The sequence below is a fragment of the Ammospiza caudacuta genome, chromosome 9, assembly GCF_027887145.1.
Source record: "Ammospiza caudacuta isolate bAmmCau1 chromosome 9, bAmmCau1.pri, whole genome shotgun sequence".
Classification (NCBI taxonomy): domain Eukaryota; kingdom Metazoa; phylum Chordata; class Aves; order Passeriformes; family Passerellidae; genus Ammospiza; species Ammospiza caudacuta.
In genome coordinates this window covers 30198826-30222898 of record NC_080601.1, presented here as the reverse complement: position 1 = coordinate 30222898, position 24073 = coordinate 30198826, and the positions used below count along the sequence as shown (strand labels likewise).

The window sequence follows — 24073 nt, the reverse complement described above, 5'->3', positions numbered from 1 at the left end:
ACCCTTTAAAACTTAAGAGTCTTTAATTAAATTGCTTTTGATTTTATATCAGTGCAGAATTAGTTTATTTATTCTGCGAGCCCAGCTGTTTAGCAGGGATGGATTTCGCACACAGCACCACGCGTGCGTTTTTTAATTTGTCGTTTCTCCACAAAGGCTGGCAACATTAGAAACACTTTGCTCTTTGAGGTTTACATTTGTAAGCACTTGGATTCATTCACAGACGGTCTGTAAATGTGACCAAACTAGTCCAGGGGAAGCCTGGACCTGGGGGTGTCACACTACCTGTGGGTGGTTGGGGCCGTGCTCTCAGTTGAAGTCGCTCAATCCCCACCAAAATGTGTGGATTTGGTGAATCTCACCTGCACACTTCCCAGGCCAAATGAACAGGGGTGAGAGAGGAGTAATAATGTGTTTTGAAGATGTAATGTCCACCTGAGCACTATTTTACATGTGGGAAGTACGTGAGGATGCAAAGCAGGCACAGAAGAGTTATTAACAGGTTAGCATGAGAAACATAGCGATGGCGGGCTCATCAAAAGTGGAGATGAAGGCTTTGCGTGGCAGTCTCTCTCTCTCCCTCATTCCTATCTGAGTGGATGTATCTGATGTGACACTATGCCCTAGATTTATACTGGGATAAGGAAAACTAGCTTCCTTTCAGCTTTTTGCTGATTCCAGCAGGTGGCTAGATAGAGGGCAAAACCTAGTCATAGGTCACTGTTAAGATCAGTAGTCATGAATCAATTCCCATGATAGTTAAATTATTGAGGCAATGCAGAGAATGTCTAGGCAACAGACGGAGCTTAAGATTTCCTTCTTGACAGTTTTCTGCTTTACAAAATATGCATCTCCTAATTTGCCGAGCTGAGGATAAATATCTGTAATGCTGCCAGGCTTCCTCCTAATTTGTCTGAACTCAGCTCTGTGCCATCACTGGAAGCTAATGGCCAGAGCTCTGCTTACACAAACCAAAGGCTCAGTTTGAGTGTCTGCTGTGCCTGAAGGCTGGAAGCTGAACACCCAAATCTTTCTGTTCCTCAGAGCCACGGGGTAAATGCCACACACCTGGCAAGGATGAAACCAGAGGATGCCCCAGGAGGCAGCTGGGGGGTCCCATGACCTTGTGGCAGTGCAGGGCCATCAAGGTGAGGAGCTGAATGTGACTGTGCTGCACAGAGCAACACCTCCTGAAACCTGGGTCTGGGCTGCCCAGGAACTTTTGTTTCAGCACCATCCTGCAGCCAGTGACATGAGCTGGTAGAGAAACCCAGCACATAAACCACTTCCAAATTTTGTTGTGAGCTGCATGTAACACACAGACAGCAGAGCTGACCCTACATGCTTACATTTGTTTCAATAAGTAGCATTTTTCCTGTGGATCCTTTTATTCTACATTTATTACCCTCTTTCTATGTCTCAGCTGTGGCATTAGTACCACATCCTTTTAACTGAATTATTTGTTTCTATGTAGAGAAAACGATGACATTTGGGGCCAAAATCAGCCTCCAAGGACAGCACAGCAAATCAGTAGAGTCCACAGGAATGCCAAAATCCCAAAAATACTAAGGCACACATGAAAATTCAGGGCTCAGCCCCTGCCTAATGTGGGAGGAATTTAAAAGTCACCAGATTTTTGTTTCTTTGAACATCTTTTGGAAACATTTAATGGCTTAAGTTCAAGGGCTTAATATTCCTCTTCATTTGAATATTTGTAAGGGATTGCAAATAATGAATATAAGAGTCATTATAAAAATACAAACTTTATCACATCAGCAGTGATAGACCTTTGTTGGAATTGCAAACTTAAATATGAGCCAAATGACCTCAACCTGTCTCAATCAGAAGCACAGCCAATAGGGAAAGAGAAACAGCTCATTTACACACAGGTAGATGAAACTATGATATATTATATCAGCTAAAAGCATATATAAATTAACATTTTTACAGTTTCTGTTTAAAAAGAGGAATATCACATCAGAATTTAATACACTCAAAATACTCCAACATGCAGTCTCAACATAGTCAGGCCAGTATTAAAAATCTAGATTGTTTAATGCACTATAATCACACATTTGTTGCTGAACTATTACTTAAGATCTCTTTTCAATCAGCAACAAATAGATAAGTATCTTTAAATATCTTCATTAAGGGCCTAGTGTATACTGCTTATCAGTACATATATCAACACTGGAAGATTTAAAAGAGATGGGCTGTAGCCATAACTTCATTTTAGGTAAGTGATGTGTTTTCACGATCTTGATGAAAGTGGAATTGCTTTGAATAAGCAGAAAAGAAAGCCTAACTTTACCAAAAAATTGTTAAATTGAGTTTTGGATTTACATCAATTATTAAACACCCTCCTAAGGTTGCTCTCTTTTTAAAACTAGCTACTGTTCTTAACCAGGTTACATCTACCACGATGATGCGTGATTGGGAGTTAGTCACAGGAGACAGGTTCACTTTCTACATCATTTGGTCTTTGCTTTACTTATATTTTAAATCACAGAAGGTCAGATACTGCTTGATATTCATACACCCTGCACAGCACAAGAAAAGTGCAAAGACTCTCTTCCCTCATGAAACTCTGACAACTTACAAGCTAATTGTCTGTGGGTGAATTCAACACATATTAAATCTTTTTATACCAGAACAAGCCCTCACTCCAACAAATATTAAGATCCTGAAAACACTCAGATAAGGACAAATATGTAAGAAAAAAATAGTCCCACATGCCATCAACTATGCCATCAATAATACAAAATATTTTACACCACTTGCACCTGAGTTGAAGAGTGGAAAAGAGAGGGAGACTCTGTCAGTGCAAGAGAATGATTCATGTGACCACTTTGTCTTAATTACTCAGAACAAGCAGTTTGTTGCTGTTTAGTGAAGAACAAAGATATCAGCGTCCCCTGACAGAAAAATAAATAGCCATCATGGTGGTGAAGATGATGATGACTGCCAGCACAACAATCAAAATCCGGTTTTGGATGATCCTGGAAAAAAGCAGAAGAGACAGGAAAAAATGCAGTGAATAAAACAAAATAAATCAAAACAGCAGAATAGATATAAAAATTATAAAATGAGGTGTACAAAAAAAACTGGAGAAAAGACATATGCCCACAAATTCAGTATTCCCTCTACCATTTTGTTATCTTGATTATTTTTTGCTTCTCCCAATTTCCAGTGCTTCCAACTGTATCTTTATGTAGCTACTAAATCCAACTTTTGTATTCATGAAAGAAGTAGAATTTTCTGAATTATGCATACATTTATATACATATTAGAATAAATTAAATAAATTATGTTCCAATTTATTAACCTTCTAAGAACAAATTTTAAAAAATAGCGTTCAGTCAATGCAATCCAAGCAGGGTGGTCTATAATAGTAAATATCATTATATATTTTAAAATCATTCTCAAATCTTCAGTAGTTTTAATCTGAAAAGAAACAATTTATTAATTTTCAAGGGATTTTACTATTAAGGAACAAGATTTCAAGGAAACACATGTCAATGAGATACTCACTTGTACTAAAATACCAAGGGAAAAGTACAAAAGATAGTTTTGAAGAAAAGGATGATATAAAGAAGCAAGTGTCAAACTGTGAAGCTTATGTTGTAAAAGCATCTCTTGTCTCTGTAGCATACCTTTACTTATGGTAATAGGCAATGTTACATTTCTATGCAGTATGAAAAAAAATGAAGATTAGTGCAAATAAAAAATGCCAGAAGTAGAAAGTCCTAATATTTTCCCATTATTTGTTGGGAGAAATTCCTACTTCTAAAATCAGTCATCACATCAGATTCTTCCTAAAATTAATAGGTCAATTAAAATTACTAAATCAAGAAACAGTACAATTTGAGACATTTTACACGAGGATTTTGGATTGTAAGAATTCACTGTTTGTTATTCCATTTTCACAGAGAAGGAAGAATGTTTTCACAGGCTCTTCATAAATAGGGAGTTTTGCAAAACACATTTGTACATGAAACTTATCATCAGAATTGGGGAAAAAAATTGGAGAAAAAAATCTCAACAACCAAGTGCAATAAAAGCACCCCAAGTTATAATTTTTTTTCTCATACTTCTGCAAGACAAAACAAAACAAAGTCTGCAAGAACCAAACAATGGTAAGAAGAGGTAAAACTGTGTTTTGTGAAACATCAAATCTAGTACAACTTGAAGACAGGGAGTGTAATGTGTTAAAATGAGCATATTTCACGCAGTGAAAGAGAGAAGAAACTCCAGAGAGCAGAGGGGAGTTTTTCTTGGTAAATGTTTTTCATTTGGATGCGGGTGGATATACATATAAATTATACTGGGAAGTGTAAAGAAAAATGCAGTTTTAACCAACTCCAGCTCTCTCCTTGCTTACCCCCCACCTAAAGGAAAAGCAGTAAATGGATGGATGAAAACTGTCACATCAGACAGACACCCTCCCCTGTGACACTCTAAAAGGACTAGCTCTCTATCCTCCTGACAGGTTACAAAATGATCACATTTGCTGACACGTCTTCCGCAAAACTGCTTTAGTGTTTGTGTCCACTTTCCTAGCAGGAGATGAATGGGCTGCTTTGTCCTCATTTATCACTTAAAGCTGAACTAAGATCTGTCTCGTTTATTTTTCCCTTCCTCACTAGAAAGGCTCAACCACAGCATTAATTCTTTCGCGATGACAGCTAATTCAAACTTAACAGGCAATATTTACTCTGCCAAAAGGATGAGGAGGAGGGAGGGATGTTTCTCACTCTTTTTTTCCCTAAAAAAAAAAAAAAAGTGTAGCAGGCTAACAAAATAAAGCTAATTAAGGGCTTTTGGTTCTTGTTGGTTTGCACTTCAATTTAACACCTGAACTTACAAGCTCCTCTTTTGTGGCGGGGTGTGACATTCTCTGCCAAACACCTGATAACAAACGATTTGCCCAGGCAAATGCATGAAAACCAGAATATATATTTACTCACTCGCCCTCATCACTCCTGAAAGGACACTCAGCAAAATTGAAACTCAGCAGTGAAATAGATTAAAAGCATGAAAACTCTTAAAACATTCAGCCTTAAGTAATACACAGTGCAGCTGGCTTGACAACCATTTTATTTGTGGGATGTGGGCCCCAAGGCATCCATAATGCTAATTTACAAAGGATTAACTGTGAGTGAAACTCGCTTAATCTAACACATAGTTAGGCAAAGGCATACATAACATACTGAGTGTTTAAATCAACTCCTCCTTTCTCTGGCCCACCGAAAAAATCATTGCATTGTCTGAGAAGCAAAACTAAAGAAAAAGAAAAAAGAAGCATGAAGTCCCCCAAATCATCATTATTTTTAATATTTATTTTTAATACCCTGTCAGTACACACCTGATTGCAAGATTATTTAATCTTGTCCGTGTCTCTAAAATCCTTTTCAAGAAAACACTGAGTGAGGTAAGCCACCACCTGTATCTGCTAATTGAAGGTTCACTTACAGTGTGAATCTAGGAAATACATATCAAAGTTCAATTTCTAGGAATCTGAATTAGTCTGCACAGTGCAGCAAAAGAATATCATATTAAAAGGAACAAATTAATCATGAAATAGGATGGATGTTATCAACAGATTCCTACACTGAAGCATTATATACTTTTAATATTCAAGTCCACAGTTAAAGATTAATTTTATATCTTTAAAAAAAGAGTAACATTGAGTTTTACTGTTTTCCTTTCAAGTGAGCAAGTAAAATTAAACTAAGTGCATACTGTCCAGGGGATGGGGCTGGGAGGAGAATGACAGAGCTCTTTGGCAGCAGCCAGACAGTCCCAAGGAGGACTCGGTGGTGCCTGTTGAAATCCAAGTTTGGGAGCTGCTGCTAAGACAGAGAACACAAGTTGTGGGTGCCAGCACATCTCAGATCTCAAAGTCAACAGGCAAGGACGACCCTTTAGAGTAACGAAAAAAGGAAGAGTAAAGGGGGTTTTGAGTGATCCAAGACAGTCAAGCCAGCTCACAGTTGTAGAACAATGGTTGGCATTGGCAGGACCCATCTGTAGGGAAGCCTATAGTACTGTCACAGCCAGACACTGCCAGTGGGTATTGCTCTAGGCAAAGCATCAAGGAATTTAAGTGGGGGAGGGAGTGATAATACCAAAGGAAAAGAAAATGGGGCCTAAGCTCGCTACAAAAAAAATCCCAAAGGCTAACATGCTCACAAGAAGCAGATGATAGTCTTTTATCTCTATTACACCTTAAATTCAACAAAATCTGGTGAATGAGAAAGCCCAGATTTTTCTTTGAAAATGCAAAGCATGTTTACAGGGTAAATAATTTAGGAAAGAATATATACTTGAAAGAAGACACCCATTGAAACATCCATGGCTAAAATGCCTGAAGGCAAAAACTTGTGCATTTGCATGCTGCATTTTATTAAGTTAGCACACTGTAGCTTTAAAAGAATGCATGGCCAAATTAAGAGGAATGTGTGACTGAAACATCAAGGATTCCTCAAGTTTACATTATGAATCACAGTGCTGTTGATATGAGATGAATTAACCATTTAGTCGATGCAGCTTAGGCACTGAATTCACACCAAGTTCTGCTGGAGCCCTGCGTGGGAGCTCGTTAACAGCCAATGTCTACTGTTCCTTTCATACTCGAGGCTCTAGGAGCACAAGGGCTCATTCTACTTTGAGTTAGAAGAGACAAAAAATCTGTGCTTTTAACCAAGCTCCATCCAGTTTATTATGGACAGCAGCCCGAAATATTTGGGTGCAAAACCACACAGAAACCGTAACTAAAGCAGACGCAAGGGTAGCGTTAACTGACGCACTGGAAGAGCACTCTGGACTACTAATAACACAGAAAGCACATCCCTCTCCTCTCGAGTTTCCTTCTGCTCCACCTTTCCAGATGCCTGACCCTTACGGTCACAGTGCCTAATCTCCAAGCACCGCTGTGCTGGAGGGTGCCTACAGCCAGTGCCAAATTCCGGGCAGCACCTGCTTTTGAGGATCACCTCCCTGCTGCACAGGGCAACCACCGCTCTGCAGAACAGGTCCCACATGTGCTACCAAACACTGATGCTCCTGGAAAATCCATTCCCCTCACTGCTGCCCTGACAGAAATTGTGCTGCCTTTCCACATTTCAAACCCCCAAAGGATTCGCGCCTGTCCGTGGCTTCACGCACACACATGCACACAATGGGTCTAACTCTGTTTGTGCCATGTTTAGATCTGCTCCATATAAACACAAAGCAGCTCCCAAATAAGCTCTTGAAAACCTTACATTAAGGATGCCAACCGTGTTTAAACCTTTCTATGAAACTGCATTCATTAGCAGGGGAGTGCACGACATCTATATGGGTTCAGCCTGATGTCTTGCACATGTCTTGGTGCCTGATTGACCAGCATTGAATAATGATGCCTTGCCATTAAGCACTGATGGTACAATAACAATTGTCATGAAAATCAGCAATCACGGTAACATGTTAACAAAATGCAGGATATAAACGAACCAGTGCAGACTCTGGGTGCATAAAGAGTGTGTCCTTAACTTGAGGACTACAAATAAAATACTGCAAAAAATTTCCTACAGAAGCTCAACTCTGACACTGATACAAATGAAAAAAAAAAAAAAAAACGAAACCAAACAAATGGCTTGGGGGATCAGTTAGCACACATTCATTACAACACAGGGCTTTATTCTTAAAGGAGGCATCTTGAAAAATAGTGTCCTCAAGAACACAGACTGATTGATGACAGAGCACTGTCCAACAGTGTTTCACTGTAATATGTATTTATGATTTAACTAGAAGTGATTCCTATCAGTTTACTGCACAGAAAGGGTTTCTCTGTACACAGAATCACATCTTAAATGGTCACTTTGAATACTTGGCTGTTGCATTTTTTTGTGCCCTTTTATTTCTGATTGGCAGTTTTTGCTAACATGAAAGAAAATAGGTGCATGCAAATCAGTGGCAAGCGATTTTTAAGTGTCCAATATTCATGTGCAAATCAGCAGATTCAAACAAACACTAAGTGTGGGTCTAGTCAAATAGGCAAAAACATACCAGGCAAAATTAAATGTGCATTAAAAGTAATACAACTATACTCACATAGCTTCTGGACAGACACAATTATTACTGTATATAAGGACATCCTTGTTACGATGAGTTTTCAAATGGAAGCACTAAACCCCACACAGGGGAATAAAATGTTGTGATTGGTAAAGCAAAGCCTTAGATATATAATGATAAATCTCAAGTTCAGGGTATCTGGGGGCTGTTCAATCATTCACATCTTCAGGTTTAAGAATGCTGTTCTTAAATAAAAGCAACTGAAAAGAATGAGACAGGCTGTGGCAAAAACATAAAGACATGGCAACCTACTGTAATAAAAGAGCAAGAGAACATTGCCTAGCAGAATTACAGCTGGCTGGCAGTATCTGACTCGAGACATTTTTCATCATTAATGACTGAAATTAGCAAACAGAAATACCAGTGAAAAAAATATCTGCACAACTTGCATATGATTCCTTGGCCCTCCTCTAGTGACCATGGGAAAAGTGAGGAATTTGGAAAACACTCAAGTTTTTTTCCTCTTCCTCACCACAAACTCTGAACATATGTCTATGTTTTCATGTTCTCAAGCCAGAAGACCTAATTACATTGTAATTGACATTGTATATTTAGATGTGAATTGGCTTTGGGAGTGGTGGAGAGGGGATGGGACCCCCCCATGGCTTACTGGGGACAAAAAGACAACACTTCCTGAGGTCCACCTTCAGTCTGCACACTGTTCCTGGCAGAATCCTCTTCCGTGTCCTCTGAATTCCTTCCCAAAGTTGCCTCTTTGTAAGAAGCTGGGAAAATCCATAAAAATTGCTGAAAGTTGAACAGATAACAAAATGAAACCCTCAAAAACAGAGGGCTGGTGATTAAAAAAGGGGCTTTTTCTAGCTGATTTTCTAGCAGGGTTTAGTGAAAGAGCCAGGCCATACAGGGCACCTAGGATTTTGTTGATAGGACTGAGGAATTGTGCAGTGCTATGTCCTCTAGTTTAAAAGTTCAGTCTTAAGGACTGGGGCTGTCTACTTGTAATAACATGGATACCAATCTCTAGTTATAATATTACACTCAAACCACATCAATGTGTTTCCACCTGGGCCCTGAATGAAAGAATGAGTCATGTAATAACAGGTGCAGGGAAGTAGTCACACTATCCCACTTTAAACATCTAAATTATATCTAGCTAATCTCTCTCAGCTCCCTGTATATAAGCTCAAATCCTGCTCTGAACTGCCCTCTCTTTCTCCTGGCCATATGGGCACCCTAGCAGTGCTGGTCAGCTAGGTTAGGTGCCTACAACATAGGAATGAATCTCTCTAAAAGCTTGAACATGAGGCCCAGGCAATAAAGCTTGCTAGCTCTGAAGGCAGAATCATACAGAAAGGCACTGGCATATTGTAAAGTGTGTGTAATCTCCCATCAATCAGAAATATTGCAGAGATGAAACTCACCAGTGAAGCAGAAGATGCTAATCAATAATTAGACAGTAAAGACCTTGATCCATCATCTCTTTTTAATGGATCCTATATTTGCACATTAAATTTTGACCAGAAGCAAATATACTTTTCCTTTGACAGTTTTTCTGGAGGAGTAAAAGAAAGGATATCCCTCTGTTGGCTGAATGCCTGCTGAAACACATTGGCCTTCCTTGACTCAACTATGTTTTTACCTTGCTGTGTCATCTTCTGACAACCTTGCCATATATTAAAACTTAAAATTATTTTGATTATATTTGATAGTTAAAATACTTATAGAGACATTTAATTAATAATGAAGATCTTGCAACACATTCCAAATGAACAGCATTGGAGTATAGTGTTATTTGGTAGCCATCAAGGCTTGCATGGGCCTTCTCTCAAGGAGCTGGCAGTCTCAGGAAGTGAAAATTGTACCCAAGTGATCAGTGGGGTGTGTGTGGGGAGGGAGAGGCGACTGACTGGCCTGAGAAGGAGAGAGATCTACAGGAACAATTGGAAATCAAATGTGGTAACAGGGAAAGCCCTATTGAGGACCTCATAGATGTGGGACTAAAGGTCAAAACACAAAATTGAAGGGCGCTGAAAATCTTGTACTAGTCAGATTTTACTCATTGCTTATTTTAAAAACACATGGGAAGGCATTTCTGAAGGATGAAAAGTGTCCTTCTGCTCCTGAGACCCTGACATGGGACTTTTCTCTACATGGTTTTGATGCAACTTCAGCTTTCTGCCATCTCCATGTCCACTCCTTCCACAGAGGGAATCAGTTGGGTTGTGACCGTCACTAGGAGGCCCAGTGAGGGTTCTGGGGCCATGGAAACTCACCCACCAAAACGGGAGAGGGACTAACTCATTTCATGCAAAGCACAGGCAACCCCAGATCCCTTTGGCAAGTCTCAATGATGATCACATGCACAGTGGCAACTGCAAGTGGAAGGAGTCAAGGTTGTCTTAATCTCCAACCAGCCTTTCTCAGGGTACTGAAGTATCAAGAAGAACAAATCACACATTTAGTCACCTGAGCATGACTAAGAAGCATAGGCCTTAGCAAACATTACAAGAGCTTTAGCAAGAGCTCAGAGGGAGGGTGGATAGCCCAGCTGTTGGTGCAGGGGCATTCTTCAGCACGTCGGGTACATGAAACCCTGGTCCCCAAACAGTTAATGGGAAAAAAAAGCCCCAACCCCCTCGTCAGCACTCAAAGCTAAAGCAATTATTTCTCCAGCAGAAGAAATGTATGCAAGCTATAAAATGACAAGAACGTACAAGATCTCATATTGGCTTTTATGATAAATATAGTTAAATTTACATTCAGTGCAATTTAAAGAAAACAAAAATGTCAAAAGTCTGCATCTTATCAACTTCTATAATCATTAGAAGCGACTAAAAGATATATCTTAAACAGATGAAAGGAAGTAACGTCTTTCACCCTGCCTCAATTTAATTAATGACTAATCTACAGGTTTTAGCTGTGACAAAGCTGGAGACTGGACACACACACTCTTCTTGCATTATTTTCTTCTGATTACACAATATTTGACTGGGCATCTTTTTGTATGGCAAGTTTCCTACAATTGTCTTAACAATGTTGACCTCTTTTGTAAAAACCTGAAGGCATCTGCAGCAATTGTTCCTGAAGATCTGCTATCCAAAATGTTACCATTTCATGGCACTTCTTGAATGATAGAATTTTTTTTGGTATATATTCATTTTTTTTCAAATGCTATAAAAGAAAGGAAAACAATCATGGCTAAGGCCATTTGTGAGATGGCATTAAAAGAGCCTACTCTGAGACAGATAAAAATAATGAGAATCTTTCTGTCAAGAAGGATTTAGAAAATATCACGAGCATTATTAAAATTTAATTTTTTACTGTGCTTTTTGGTTCCCCCTTTTCCAGTGATAATGAGCAGGACTGCACACCTCCACAATGCTAGTACTTGTTTTGAGCAATAAATTCAGCCTTCCAGTCTGAAGACATTTCAGACAACAATTTTGACTGCTATAGGCTTATTTTTCAACCTTTTCTGTGCTTTGAGTCTTCCTATAAAAACCAGTTCATAAGCTAATTTTCCACAAGGCCAGTGGAACAAATAAAAATCAATTTTTGCCCAACCGGTTCAGAGAAAACCTGGGAACGGTGAAGACAGAACAGTGAAAAATAAAAAGAATCGATGTATTCACAAATGGTTTACCTGATAGAGAACTATCAAATTAGTTGTCAGGAGATACTTGCCACTATGAAAGCATTTTCTTTCCAGCATGTTACAGTATTTCTATTAGGGGAGCAGAGAAGCCTCTACTTTGTCATGACCTCAGACCCCTTGGTTTAACAACCCCCAAATATTGGGTAAAACCACAGGGCACAAAGTCATGGTGCAAGAGCCCCTCGCAGGTCCTGCAACCAGAGGGACCTGCAAGCCCAGCTGGCTTAGGGTGGGTGTAAGTCTCCATGATCTCCTGCAAGGCACAGAGATTCCTGTCTCACAGAAGGCAGGGAGGCATTCATGACCTCAGGCCAACCTTGTCAAGAGGAATTTGGTCCATCAAGAGAGGGAAAAAATTGTAAAAAACACCGCCCAGACTTCCCCCCTCTGTTAAAACCCCAAGTGTTCAGGACCACGCTGAAGACTAAGCAGTTTAATCTCTTGGACAGCAGAACACAAATTTCTCCAAAGATAGGAATCCCATTTGTAGACTTCAAAACTTTTCAGAATCTCAAGGACAACTCAGGGCACAGGCTTTAATATCGTGGCCCAATCCATTTCATCATCTTCCCCACTAATTGGGCAAGTGCTCCCAAAACTGCCAAACTGAGAAGGGATGGGATAGGTGCTCATGTCTGTCTGTCTGCACCCAGAAAAATTTGTCTGGAAAACTGATTGAAGAACAGAATCTGCTTTTTAATACAAATTAACCATCACTGCTGTGGAAATAAAGCACATTTATAAATTACAAGCTTAAATAATAAGGAAGCTATTTTTAAGTACCTATAATCTCCACTCTGGTATGCAGCATTTTATACACTCCTTTATTTTTATGAGTTGGCATTAGAATGTGACTCATTTTAACAGAAAAAAAAAAAAGGATTAACTACGTTACTCAGAAGTAAAGCTCCATATTACCTATTTAAAATATTGTAACATGCCATGGAGACATCATTTCTAGGGCCAAACAAAACATTACTCAATGAAGAAATGGCATGAAATATAAAATATTCAGCAGAGGAAGGGTATTTGGAGCTAAGCAGTTTCACTGCCAATAAACAGCATCATAATAAATAGTGTGCATGTAGGAAAAAATAAGTATACCTGTTCTTCACTATTTGAGATGTAACACCTTAGTGGGGGAAACAAATAAAGATACTATTCTTCCACTAAGCACATGCAGGGAAAAACTAAAACCACCACACATTTTGATTCTGAATCTCTTACAACTGATGCTAATTTGCTTATGATATCTGCCTGATTTAGAGCTAATCTTCTGTAAATTAACTCCTAATGCTGTCTGAAATAATCCTCTTAATGCTGGTCTGTCTTGAGTACTTTATATCAAACACCATGAAATGCACAAGCGTACACAAGGCGTTCAGCAGCTGCAGTGCTGGTGGCTGCTCAAGAGTATTTGCTGTGCCATGAAGGCACAGAGCTGTGGGGCCCTGGGGCGGCTTGGGGACAGCTCTGGTTGTCCCCTTGGAAGGGGACAGCAAGGCAGAGCCGTGTCCCACCACTCCTGGCCACCAGAGAGAGGGGGAGGCTCTTTGTCTGCTGGCAAAATGGTGCAGGGGGGTCCGGCTCCAGAGCTCCCACCTCCAGCAGCACATGATAATGAGGAAAAGTAAACGGCTCAGGCTTCGAGATTTCCCAGCAATGAGATCTGTGTTAAACAGCACTAATTATCAGCTGGAAGCCTAATCTGATAACGGGTCTGAGAAGACAGAGACAGGCCATTTTGTTTCTTCAGTGGAGGAAAATATTTTTAAGGGTGTTGCTTCAGCACCGGCAAGCTTAATAATTATTGTCACTGTGCTTACAATTCTGTATTCAAACATACAGTTTTTCTGTTAAATCCACTCAAACAATTTTCTCATCAACATTAATTTAATGATAGAGCCAAAAACCTAATTGATATTGGTGAGCAATGCAATACAAACACATTATTTTCTTGGGTTTTGAAACATAAATGGCAGACACAACTTTGACTGAATAGACTTCTTTATGTTTTAACAGACAGTTTATTGGCCCAGACTCCTACATATAAAAAGCACAATCCCAAAAGCAATACATTTTTAATTGAAAAACTCATGTATTTTTACTATGTACAGGTAACTTTGTCAGGTAAAGGGCTTTTAAAACAATTTTAATTCATGGAATGTTGTTTAGAAATTATATTCTCACCATAGCAAGTGCTTATAGGAAGGTATGAAAAGAAAAAAAAATCTATTGTTTAAACCATACTTTATTGGAACTTGCTTTTTTAATATATTGAAGAAGAGATAAAGCACAGTGATCACTGAGCTGTATGTGTCCAACAGCCCTTCAAGAGACTTGTGGAAATGTATAAAACAAGCAGTGATACAATCCTTTGCCAAACACTGTCATAAATTTTTTATTTGGCAGCTAACATTCTCACTAGCTTTCTTGGCAGCAATTGGGACCTTTAGCAAGAAAGGTGCAGGAGAAAAATACCTTGTTTAGAGATGTTTTCAACACTTTCTGGGATTTTTCAGAACTTCTGCCTGCAGCATATTTTACAACCACAGTCTCCAGTCACCTGATGAGTGGGTGGTGGTTTTAAACTTTTTTTTTTTTTTTAACATAGACAGCCTACTACTTCCCTCTGGCCTTCAGCCTAGGATGTGAGCGTGTGGAATGGGGCTATGTGTTCCACAGAGATACAAGTGGTTGCTCCTCTCTGTCTAGACAAAAAAACTTGAAAATAATATCAGAATGTACCTTTCATTGCTCCTGATACTATCTGTATCTTATTCCCGGATGACAGAGATAAATGAAAGTCAAACATATGCTGATTACTTTTGCATTTTTCTCAGGAGATATCTGCAGAAGAGCTGGTCACAGGTGCAGCTGTCCTGGCCAGCCAGTGGGTTGCTGAGAAACAGAACTGGGAAACAGATTTCTGTGCCCAGGTCCAGAGGGGTTTTTTTGTTTGTTTGCTTGTTTTCCTTTAATATCCTGAACTTAACATCTGATGCATTACCTTCCTCTATGAGCCCAGATGTGCTGATGTATGTGTCTTACCAATTCACTTATGGAAAAGATATTCTATATTTTGGTATTTCATCATTTCAGAATAAAAAGAAGATGAACATACTTTACATTTCAGCAACTGCCTCCAAAACTTTCACAGCATTAAGATACATTTCAGTTCTTCACATGAACAGAAAGGAAACAGTCTTCAACAGATGAGGACAAGAAAAGCACCTTATCTGCCTCAAATGAGAAAGGCTGGAATTTGGTTTTAGACAGCACACATTGCTTTAAACACAGGCATAATTAAAGTAATGCTGTTACAATTACAAACACAAACTAAAAGGCTTCCCCACGGCCTGTGCTCCAGTTTTGCCTGTGTTTACCAGGGGCATCACCCCTCGAGAAGGTTTCAGAGCCCACACAGACATCTAGTGGCAGGTGAGAACACTGCACGGTGGCACCGCCACCTGGCACAGCCCCGCGGGGACCTGAAGCCGCGCCAGGGCTGAGGTGAGCTGGCTCTGCTCCGGCTGTGGTTGGGCAACCCAACAGGGAAAGATGCGCTGCTCCCTCCGTGCCATCCCAGCAGCCGAGGAGAGACAGCTGCTCTCTGGCAACTCTGGCTTCCCAAATTTACATTACTATTGATTCTCTTCAATTAAATCACAGCTCTTTTTTGTCTTTCTGAGTACCTTTAAATGCCTCTCCCCTTGCTACTATTTTATCTTACTTAAAAACTGCAGAGGCTAATTATGTAGCATCATTTGAAAGTCTCTCTGAGCGTGGCTATGCACAATGCAGCTGACTGGAACACACCGGGGCAATGAGACTTTACAGACAGCAAAACACACACGATGAGCAAGACCAGTCAATAATAAATTCTAAATGGTTGGAGGAGGAATATGACTTGCTCCACAGTCCACATCAATCAATGGAAAGATGCCTAAAACTTCAGTGGGGTTTGAGTCCCACATCTGCAAAGGAGATCAAGCGCCACAGCTCTGCACAGAGTTGTAAGAGCTCAGTGCCCTGATTCTGCTCTGTTACACCATTTAAAATCAAGCAGTACTCAGTGGTGTCATAACCCTGTACATCTGTGTCAGACCCTGTGTTGCAAGGACAGACTCGATGCCAAGAATGCAAAACAGATGTTGCTTTCCTAATGTTTTCTTGTTGTCCTTTAAGTTGTTTTCATGGGGTTCTGTTTTCATTTTTGGGGAGCAAAACAGGTTGACACGACTTTTCAGAGGACAGACTGGAGGAAAGCTTCTGCATCTTCCTTTTTTATTTTGTGTGCATGTGTGAATATGCAGAGGCTTTGAGTTACAACTGGGAAAAATATATATATTTTTTTTTAAGCTTCATTTGAGCTATGCTTAGTTCCCTTGGGGCAAAGGGAAAGGTAGCTATTTGTGGATGGGAAAAAGAGCTTTTGTGAACAGCAAAACTGCATCACCAAACGGCTTAAGAAAAAGATTTTTTGAAGTTATTTTTTACTACTACTTTAAGAGGAAACAGGGATAAATATATCTTTTTTGCATGTTGACTCATTAACAAATTTAGCAATAAACACCTTGCAATTAAGTCCACTAGTTTACTGCTATCCAGAAGTTTCTCAATACTCTGCACAGAAGGTTTTGGAAAACACATAACTAAGAAATGGTGAAGGCAAATCCCAACAGCTTGCTCAAGCAAATCTAGCCAAGGCTTAAACTCACTTCTGAACACTGAAATTTGAGATGCTGTATCAAATAAGCATCTCTTTTTCCCTGAAGAGAAGAAACTGGGTGTAGCTAACCTAGTGCATAATAGGTTTATTCTCATTCACAAAACAGGAATTACTTTATGGCCCCAAAGTAAAACTAGCAGAGAAATATACTGGCAGATTTGCTGCAGATGTGTGTTGTGACACGTATGCAGGGAATCTGCTATTAATCACAGGCTAAGATTTTAATATTATGTAGGGTAATGCAGGCAATCATTATGGTGGAGGTTCTGGATGCATAACAGCCTAACCCACAAATGGGACTTTTAAATTTAACTCATTTGAGCTCACTCTCACACTGCACCAGTTGAATTCCCTGGTTCATCCCCCCGCTCTCCACTACATACATTTATTTCAATATCTATTGTGCTTTTCTTTTTGTGCTTGTCCTCCGCTTCTTTTCTTGAGACACGACAGTTGTTGGGGAAAGTGCAGCTTTTCAATTCTCCCGTTTGCCAGACTATGGCAGGAATGTTCTTGTTAGAGGGGCTGTTTGTGAGACCCCTGGACATGTACCCAGCACAGGAAACAGTCTGGCTCAAATGCTGGAAAAGCCATTCTTCACCTGAATCCTTCAAAATTTGTGTCTGAACATAACTAGGACCTATGTATCCATACCCGGGCTGAGATTACTGCGGACAATTATACCGTGGAAATGCATTATTCTGACAAAGCAATCAATCACATTATTTCTCACAATTTCAGTTCACCCCTAAAATTTTCCTTACCTCCAAAGCCAGCTGGATATTATATTACTGAAGCTGTTGAAAGGGTGTAACACTAACCATGAAGCCAAAGGCCACTAAAACTATGCAATGCATAAATTTTTATTGTTTGCTCAGCATTGAAATCTCATTAGGGCTCATAACTCATCGGTGCACTGCAAACATTTGCATCTGCTGATCATGAGAACTTGGATGGAATGTACACCTTTGGCTAATTTACTTGTTATGTTTTTAGATGAGACTGTGTTGCTTTTTATTTTCTTTTAAAAAGTCCTTATGCAGTTGTGAGTCAAATGTCCACTTTTTAAACTCAATACATGAAAACTTTCATTTGCAGTTTCTCAAGGTTGTTCTGTTGCTGGCAATGTTCATGATCATCATTTTACAAAAGCTTCATTTGACTTAGTATTCAGGGTAGTCATTGTTTGAAAACTGTGCCCCATAGAGCATTTCACTTCATTCATCCTTTCTGTTTTATGCAGCCACATTTTAATTAGATTAAAATTTGTCCTCCAATTAGCTTTCATTAAAGTTTATAGATTACAGGAAAAATCTCCACTGAGTTGCGCTTCAAAACTGTGCCTTAAGTTTAAAATGAAATAACTGTGCAAATGAAGCTATTATGAAGATTATTACTATGCAAAAAACATCAGTCGCTTCTTGGTTTACTTATACATTTAACTCTGTAATTCATTTTGCCAACTTCAATACCTCTGTGTTCTCTAGAGTAGTCATCATAATAATACCTTACAGTTACAGGATAACTTTCATTACCAAGGATCCTTAGGGGCCTGATTCTGCATACCAGTACTCCTGCTGAAGTCCCTGGAACTATTTGAGCAAGTGCTCCTTGCTGCATGTGAACCAGAGCCCAAGTACAGGTCAAACCCTGCTTCCAGATACCCACGTAGCGTTAGTGCTGATCTGCGCAGCTCAGAATGCAAACCAGATACGAACATTATGTAAAAAGTCCTTCTGGGTGAGATGTGGCAGCTGTTTAATGGTGCATGGTTACAGGACTCACCTCTGTAAATGAGGGTGCGAGGACAGATACTTCCCCCACAGTTAAAATTGCAGAGAAAGCTGAGAATGTAATTATCCAAGGAGGAAGCGACTCCGTGGGACACTGGGGCTGGGGCTGAATCTCTGCTGTCACCCACGTCCTCAGATGTGACATTGCCAAGTATCGGATGCCCAGCCACTAACACCTCCTGCACATGCAAATCTACTATGTGCTGAAGGCAATATAAAGTTTACAGTTCACCAGGCTTATCCTACAACCAGACATTTACTCTAGAGCAACCTCTTGGTGGAACACAAGGGACTCCATGTCGGAGCAGGGCACCACAGAAATGGATCTGTTTGCAGGAAATTCCCTCCCAATAGCAAGAGCTATAAATATATACATATATTTAAAAATAAAGAGAGAGAGAGAGAGAGAGATGTAGCCAATGTTTTAAAACTAAAAATAGAGACACTTGGGTTACAAAAACAAGGACCTGTCTTTGCTCTAGCAACATATTTCTGATAGGAAGAACACAGTTGAAAACAACTACTTTACTACAAATGAAATGTAGATCATTAGCATGGGAGAATTATTTCAGCAAAATGCAGGAGTGTAAAAAGCAGTTTTCCCTATTTTTCATATGCTTATCGGTTGATCAACCAGTAGTAAGTCTTCACATCCCTGTGGTAACTAGTGTTATTCCCATTTAGCAGATGGCAAAAATAAAGTTTAAGGGTGTCAAAGGCTAGAGGGGAATTTATAGTTTAAATGCTCTGACTCAAGCCAAGGCCATGTTTCCAAGATGCAAAGCAAACAGCAGCAATACTAATTTTAGGAGTCATGCTCAAGTCTGTCCCTTCCTCCACCTGTACTTCTCCTCCTGGTGCTCACTTCTGCCATCATGTTGCAGCATGCCAACCTCAGTTGTGCTGACTCATGAGCTTATGGGTCCATGTGATGAATCAGACCAAGGGATTGATTCAGGACAAAAAAAGAAAGAGAAAAATGAGAAGGGTGGAGAGGTGAGGAGAGATATTTTGCACTAGATCAATTCAATCTGAATACATTGACAGGAAAACAGAAGTACCCATGTAAACAAGAGAGCAGCTGAATGCAGCATAGGGGCAAGAATGAGTATTTTTGTAGTATTTCTGTTGTTGATGTTGATGGTTTTGTACCACAGGACTGAGGTCCAAACCATTCTGAAATAATTCAATTTTTGTGTTTTAACTCTTTTATAACTCCTCTTCTGTTTACCTCCCTTTGCCTGCTTTGCTCTGGGGAAGATCATAATTACTCCTCACTACCTTAGCTCAACAAATTTGCACAAGAAAATTCAGAAACTGCAAGTATTTGAGTTTCCACAATCAAGACCTGGAACACCAAGTTTGTCTTCTCAGTTACACTGTCTGTATTTCAGTAATTCTGCTTCATTTCCTCAATAGAATTGCCATGTTTCATAAAATACAGACAAACTAGTAATGCTTTATGTCAAGGGTGCATTTACAAATAGTTTATAAAGGATTTAGATTATTAACCATATATTAGGACAGTTAATCAAATTTAAGAGGCTATTTCAGAATTCTACAGATCAAGCAGTTATTTATAATCCTTGTTATTGCTTTCTACCTTACATCCAATCCTAATGCACACCATTAGAATATTCTGCTAACTCTTTATCAATTATTTGTGTTAGCAGAAAAAATCCAAACAGCAACAACAACAAAAAAACAACAAATCAACCCCAAATCCTATCGTAAGGAACAGGTTAGATAATTAGGACATTGAGACTCCTAGACTAAACGAATCAGACCCAAGAATCAAATCTTTGGAGATAATTAGCCTCTGCCATGATTTAGATGCTTCAAGGTCCTTAAAAATCTCAGCCCTCATCACTGTGCACATGGGATTTAGGCAATTAAAAAAAGCAGGCAAAGTGTCATCTGAAAAGGCACAAATGCTGCAGTAACTGCAACAGCTGAGGAACACATATTTTCTTCAAAAAACCATCGGCATCATGACAGGTTGCTTAAAGCTTCAGTGCTTCATGCTGGTTGGGAAAAAAAACAGACAATGGAAAACTTGAGGAATGTTAAATTTAACTGTTATCCGTACAAAATGTAGTTCAGCTCAGTTAGAACAGAATGAAAAGTTATTTCTTGTCATTTTATTCAGTCATTTGAAGGAGCGTCTTCTCTTTTTCATAGTTTTCATTTGGTACTGGGCATACAGAATGTTTTTAATGAAGAACTAACTACAGATCTCTTTTATTGTGATATGATTTATATAGCTTAAAAAAAAAATCTGTTCTGGAAGTATAGTGTATTTGGTGCTATTTTTGCCTAGGAATGGAAACTCGAACTGGAAATAGAGTCATTCATTCACACTTCCAGGATGACATCGCGTTGACAGGCATGCAAACTTGGAAAGGTGCTACGCAGTCACTCTTAAAATACTACACTGTATTTTTTTTCCTTCTAAGCTTCAATTAAGAAAATGTTATAGAAGGATCAGTACTTTGTGAAGGCTAAGAGTTCATCATTTGCAAGAGATCCTCTTTCAGAAGTACAAAGACAGAAAAGTCAAGGCACTAACAACTAAATAAACTGTTTTCACAACAGAACTGGCACCTTCAAGCCCCTCTGCCGTGAGGTGCTGTGCTGTCAGGAGTTCTGCTTGTTCACACTCATCTCAAAGAGCATTCCCCAGTCCCATCAGAAAGGTCATCAAGCCTTCCTGCCAGGTAGTCGGTCACTTGCCTTGGTTGGGCTTTTTTTCCCTCAATTTGAGGAGAATGAAAATCATAAAAAGTGTGAGAATATGGTTGAGGTAGATAAACTTAGAGATTCTAACAGAGCTGGAATTCTGTTGGTGCTAACAAGCCCTGAGCAAGTGATCCATGTCTGGCATGCTCTGCCAAACAAACTGCAATTACAGAAGAACCAAAAATAAAACAAGCAACTTTAAACCTCCTGAACGTGTGAGCCTGGGTCTAAGAATCATATTTGCACTTGCTCCCATAGGCTTGCTTCCAAAAGGCACACAAAACTGGAGGGACATCTCTAATGGGAAGGAAGGAAGGAAAGTTTCCATTTGAGACCTGGCATTTTGGAATGGCAGAAAGAGCAGCTGACCCCAGGGGCTCTTGCCCCTCAGTGTCAAATTCCTACAAGAGCAGCTTGTGAGACTTGGGCTGTATCATACCTGAATCAAAACGTCAGGGCTCAAATCCACAACACAAGTCATGCTCTCTGAAACTGAGGTACATAATCCTCTTGGCTTTGCTTTCTGTTGGGCTTTTCCACCCTTTTGCATGCCTCTGCAGTGGCAATCAACATGTGCTTCCCCTTTTTATCTTAAAGAGAAAACCTCAGCTAGGCCCAAATTTTAATGATTTCAAATGATGCGCTCTGTAACTTCCTTTGCAGCAGTTTCCTTGTTTGCTGCTGGTTCTAAAAACCCCCTTTGACCAGCTCATAAGAACACCATTTCTGTTTCTGTCATCCCAAATTAACAAATGAATGAGGAGAGGGAAAGTCCCCTGTCACTCCAAACCCTCACCCTTCAAGTCCCCCTGCCTCATTGCAGCCCTGGTGCTCTAAAATAAAGGGAGCATTAATGGGCTGAAGTTTCCATGGGACATCAGCACTTACTTAAATGATATTCTGAATCGTGGGCTAGCTGGTGGTGGGCAAGGGCAGGTATTTACTTGGGGCAGTCTCTTAGGATACAATGGATTTATGGCCGTCAATTCTGAACAACACCACCATTGTCTCCTCACATTCTATCTGCCTCCATTATTCATTTGTGTTGATTTTGATTGATGAAGACACTTTAAAAAAGGAGGGGAGGAAGGAGGAGGGGGAGAGGAATACTTCAACTGTTTGGTTTCTAATTCCTGTAAATCTACAGTTCATACTGCAGAAGTACTACTCAAAAGAAATGTCAATCCCCACATTTTGGTAAGGGGCTTTCCCTTTTAGCAGTCTCTCTTCTTTCTGAAAGAAGTGGGGCGCAAACAGTGCTTCCATGACATGCCTATAATCACCATAGGGGTGGCACATCACACTTCAATCAGCCAAGAAATGTTGGGTTTTTTAATGAAAAAGTATTAAGACTTCTGCAAAACATCTTCTGCATGTTAACTTCCTATGCTACAGTTAATTAAGTTTTAGAGCAGGTTTGATAAGTCAAAAATTGCTTGGACCACAGTCTTGAACCCAAGAAGAGTAGACAAAACTTCTTCATTCAAAGTGAATGCACCTGCTAGAAATCTGAATGTGTAGAAGTCATCAAAAAACCCCAGCCTTGGCTTGCTTGTTTCCAAATATATGGTATTTTCTGACCTCTAATTAAAATATCCTGACAGAATACAGATTATGAACCACCCGATACATTTCTTTCCATGGGAGGCAGCGTCTGAGGCCTGGGGGTAAAGAGATTCCTGAGAGTTGTTTATATTCAGTTCACTCCTCTCAAAGTTTTAAATGAGCTTCTGAGCAAGCACTACAAACTTGCCAAGCTCTCTGCTTACTTATGTAACAGAGAGAAAGAAAGAGAGAAAGAAAAAAACAAAGAGAGAGAGAGAGAGAGAGAGAGAGAGAGAAAGAAAGAAAAGAAAGAAAAGAAAGAAAGAAAGAAAGAAAGAAAGAAAGAAAGAAAGAAAGAAAGAAAGAAAGAAAGAAAGAAAGAAAGAAAGAAAGAAAGAAAGAAAGAAAGAGAGAGAGAGACATTCACCACAGGTTTGCATTTCTTCTCAGAGATCTACCCCAGCACATGCTGACTGCCTGTAGCCAAGGGAAGCCCAGTACCCTCCTGAATATTTGGCCACAGGATTTCCTTACTAGTTCCACCCCTTTTTGCACTTTAAATAGCATGAGCTATAATAAAGCAAGAGAAATAAAAAAGAAAGTGAAAAAAAAAATACAGATAATTTTTTAATAAACTGGCATCACATGTCACAGTCACCACCACATTAAAAAATCAACTCCTCTATTGAAATTTTGGTGTCTAAAATGTTGGTGTTTTAAAATGACTGCAGGCTCAGAAAGAAAGCTTTGCTGTTTCCTATTATCTCTGAAAATGTGGGCTTAGAAACATTATTTGGAAATAAAGAAAACTTGACTTCCAAGAAGAAATAGGTGATGGGAGGAAGAGTCTGTGGAACTGCTGAGTATACAAGCTTGCTGCTTGACCACTTGGTTTGTTCTACAAAGCATAATTGCATCTGCCTTTTTATAATGTTATGTGGTTCATATTATTACTTTCTGCACCATCTTTCATGTTTCAAGGGAGTAGGCTGCTACTAACTGGTGTTAGGAAGAAACTATTTCTAATTACTCAGTATTTCTGCAGCTCCCTGAGAGGGATACAAGATGTGTGCAAAATCATCCGGTTCTGTTTTTGAAACTCCCGTCTTCACAATTTTGACTTTTCAAAATGATCTGCTCTTAATATAACATGAGTTGTCAAAGGCTGTCAAATAAACGATAAAACTCTCAGGAAATAAACATCTCTCCCCTAGTAGGTTTGTATATATTTCCGCAAAAGTAAAGAATTCTAAAAGTAAATAAACACATGGGAGGATTAGAGAAGCAATAAACAAAAGCATTTCCACATTTTGAATTTAAGAAAATAGGAGCCTCTTTCCAGCCATTGCCAGGAAATACTAATGCACAGAGGTGAAGTTTGTACTAGCTAAAATATTATTTCATGCTAGGGCATATGGACATGCATTCACTCATACATGCACACATTGCACGTATATCCCAAACCAAAATGTAAATCAGATTTCTACTGTGCCTTGATGCATGGATGGGCAGAGGATTTTAACACCCGTTTGG

The 24073-nt window shown here is 39.5% G+C and overlaps 1 protein-coding gene across 4 annotated transcripts in view; it reads right to left on the bottom strand.

Moving 5' to 3' along the window:
• Positions 1-1076: 1076 nt before the first annotated feature.
• VTI1A (vesicle transport through interaction with t-SNAREs 1A) overlaps positions 1077-24073 on the bottom strand; it is a 257663-nt gene continuing 234666 nt past the window's right edge. For 3 of the 4 annotated variants that reach the window (XM_058810369.1, XM_058810367.1, XM_058810370.1), the window contains one exon: positions 1077-2999. Coding sequence is in view for 2 of the 4 variants with exons in the window: in XM_058810367.1 (XP_058666350.1) it covers positions 2906-2999 (94 nt within the window). In the remaining 2 variants the exon portion in view is untranslated. The remainder of the gene's footprint in view (positions 3000-24073) is intronic. The other variant, XM_058810368.1, reaches the window with a different exon arrangement.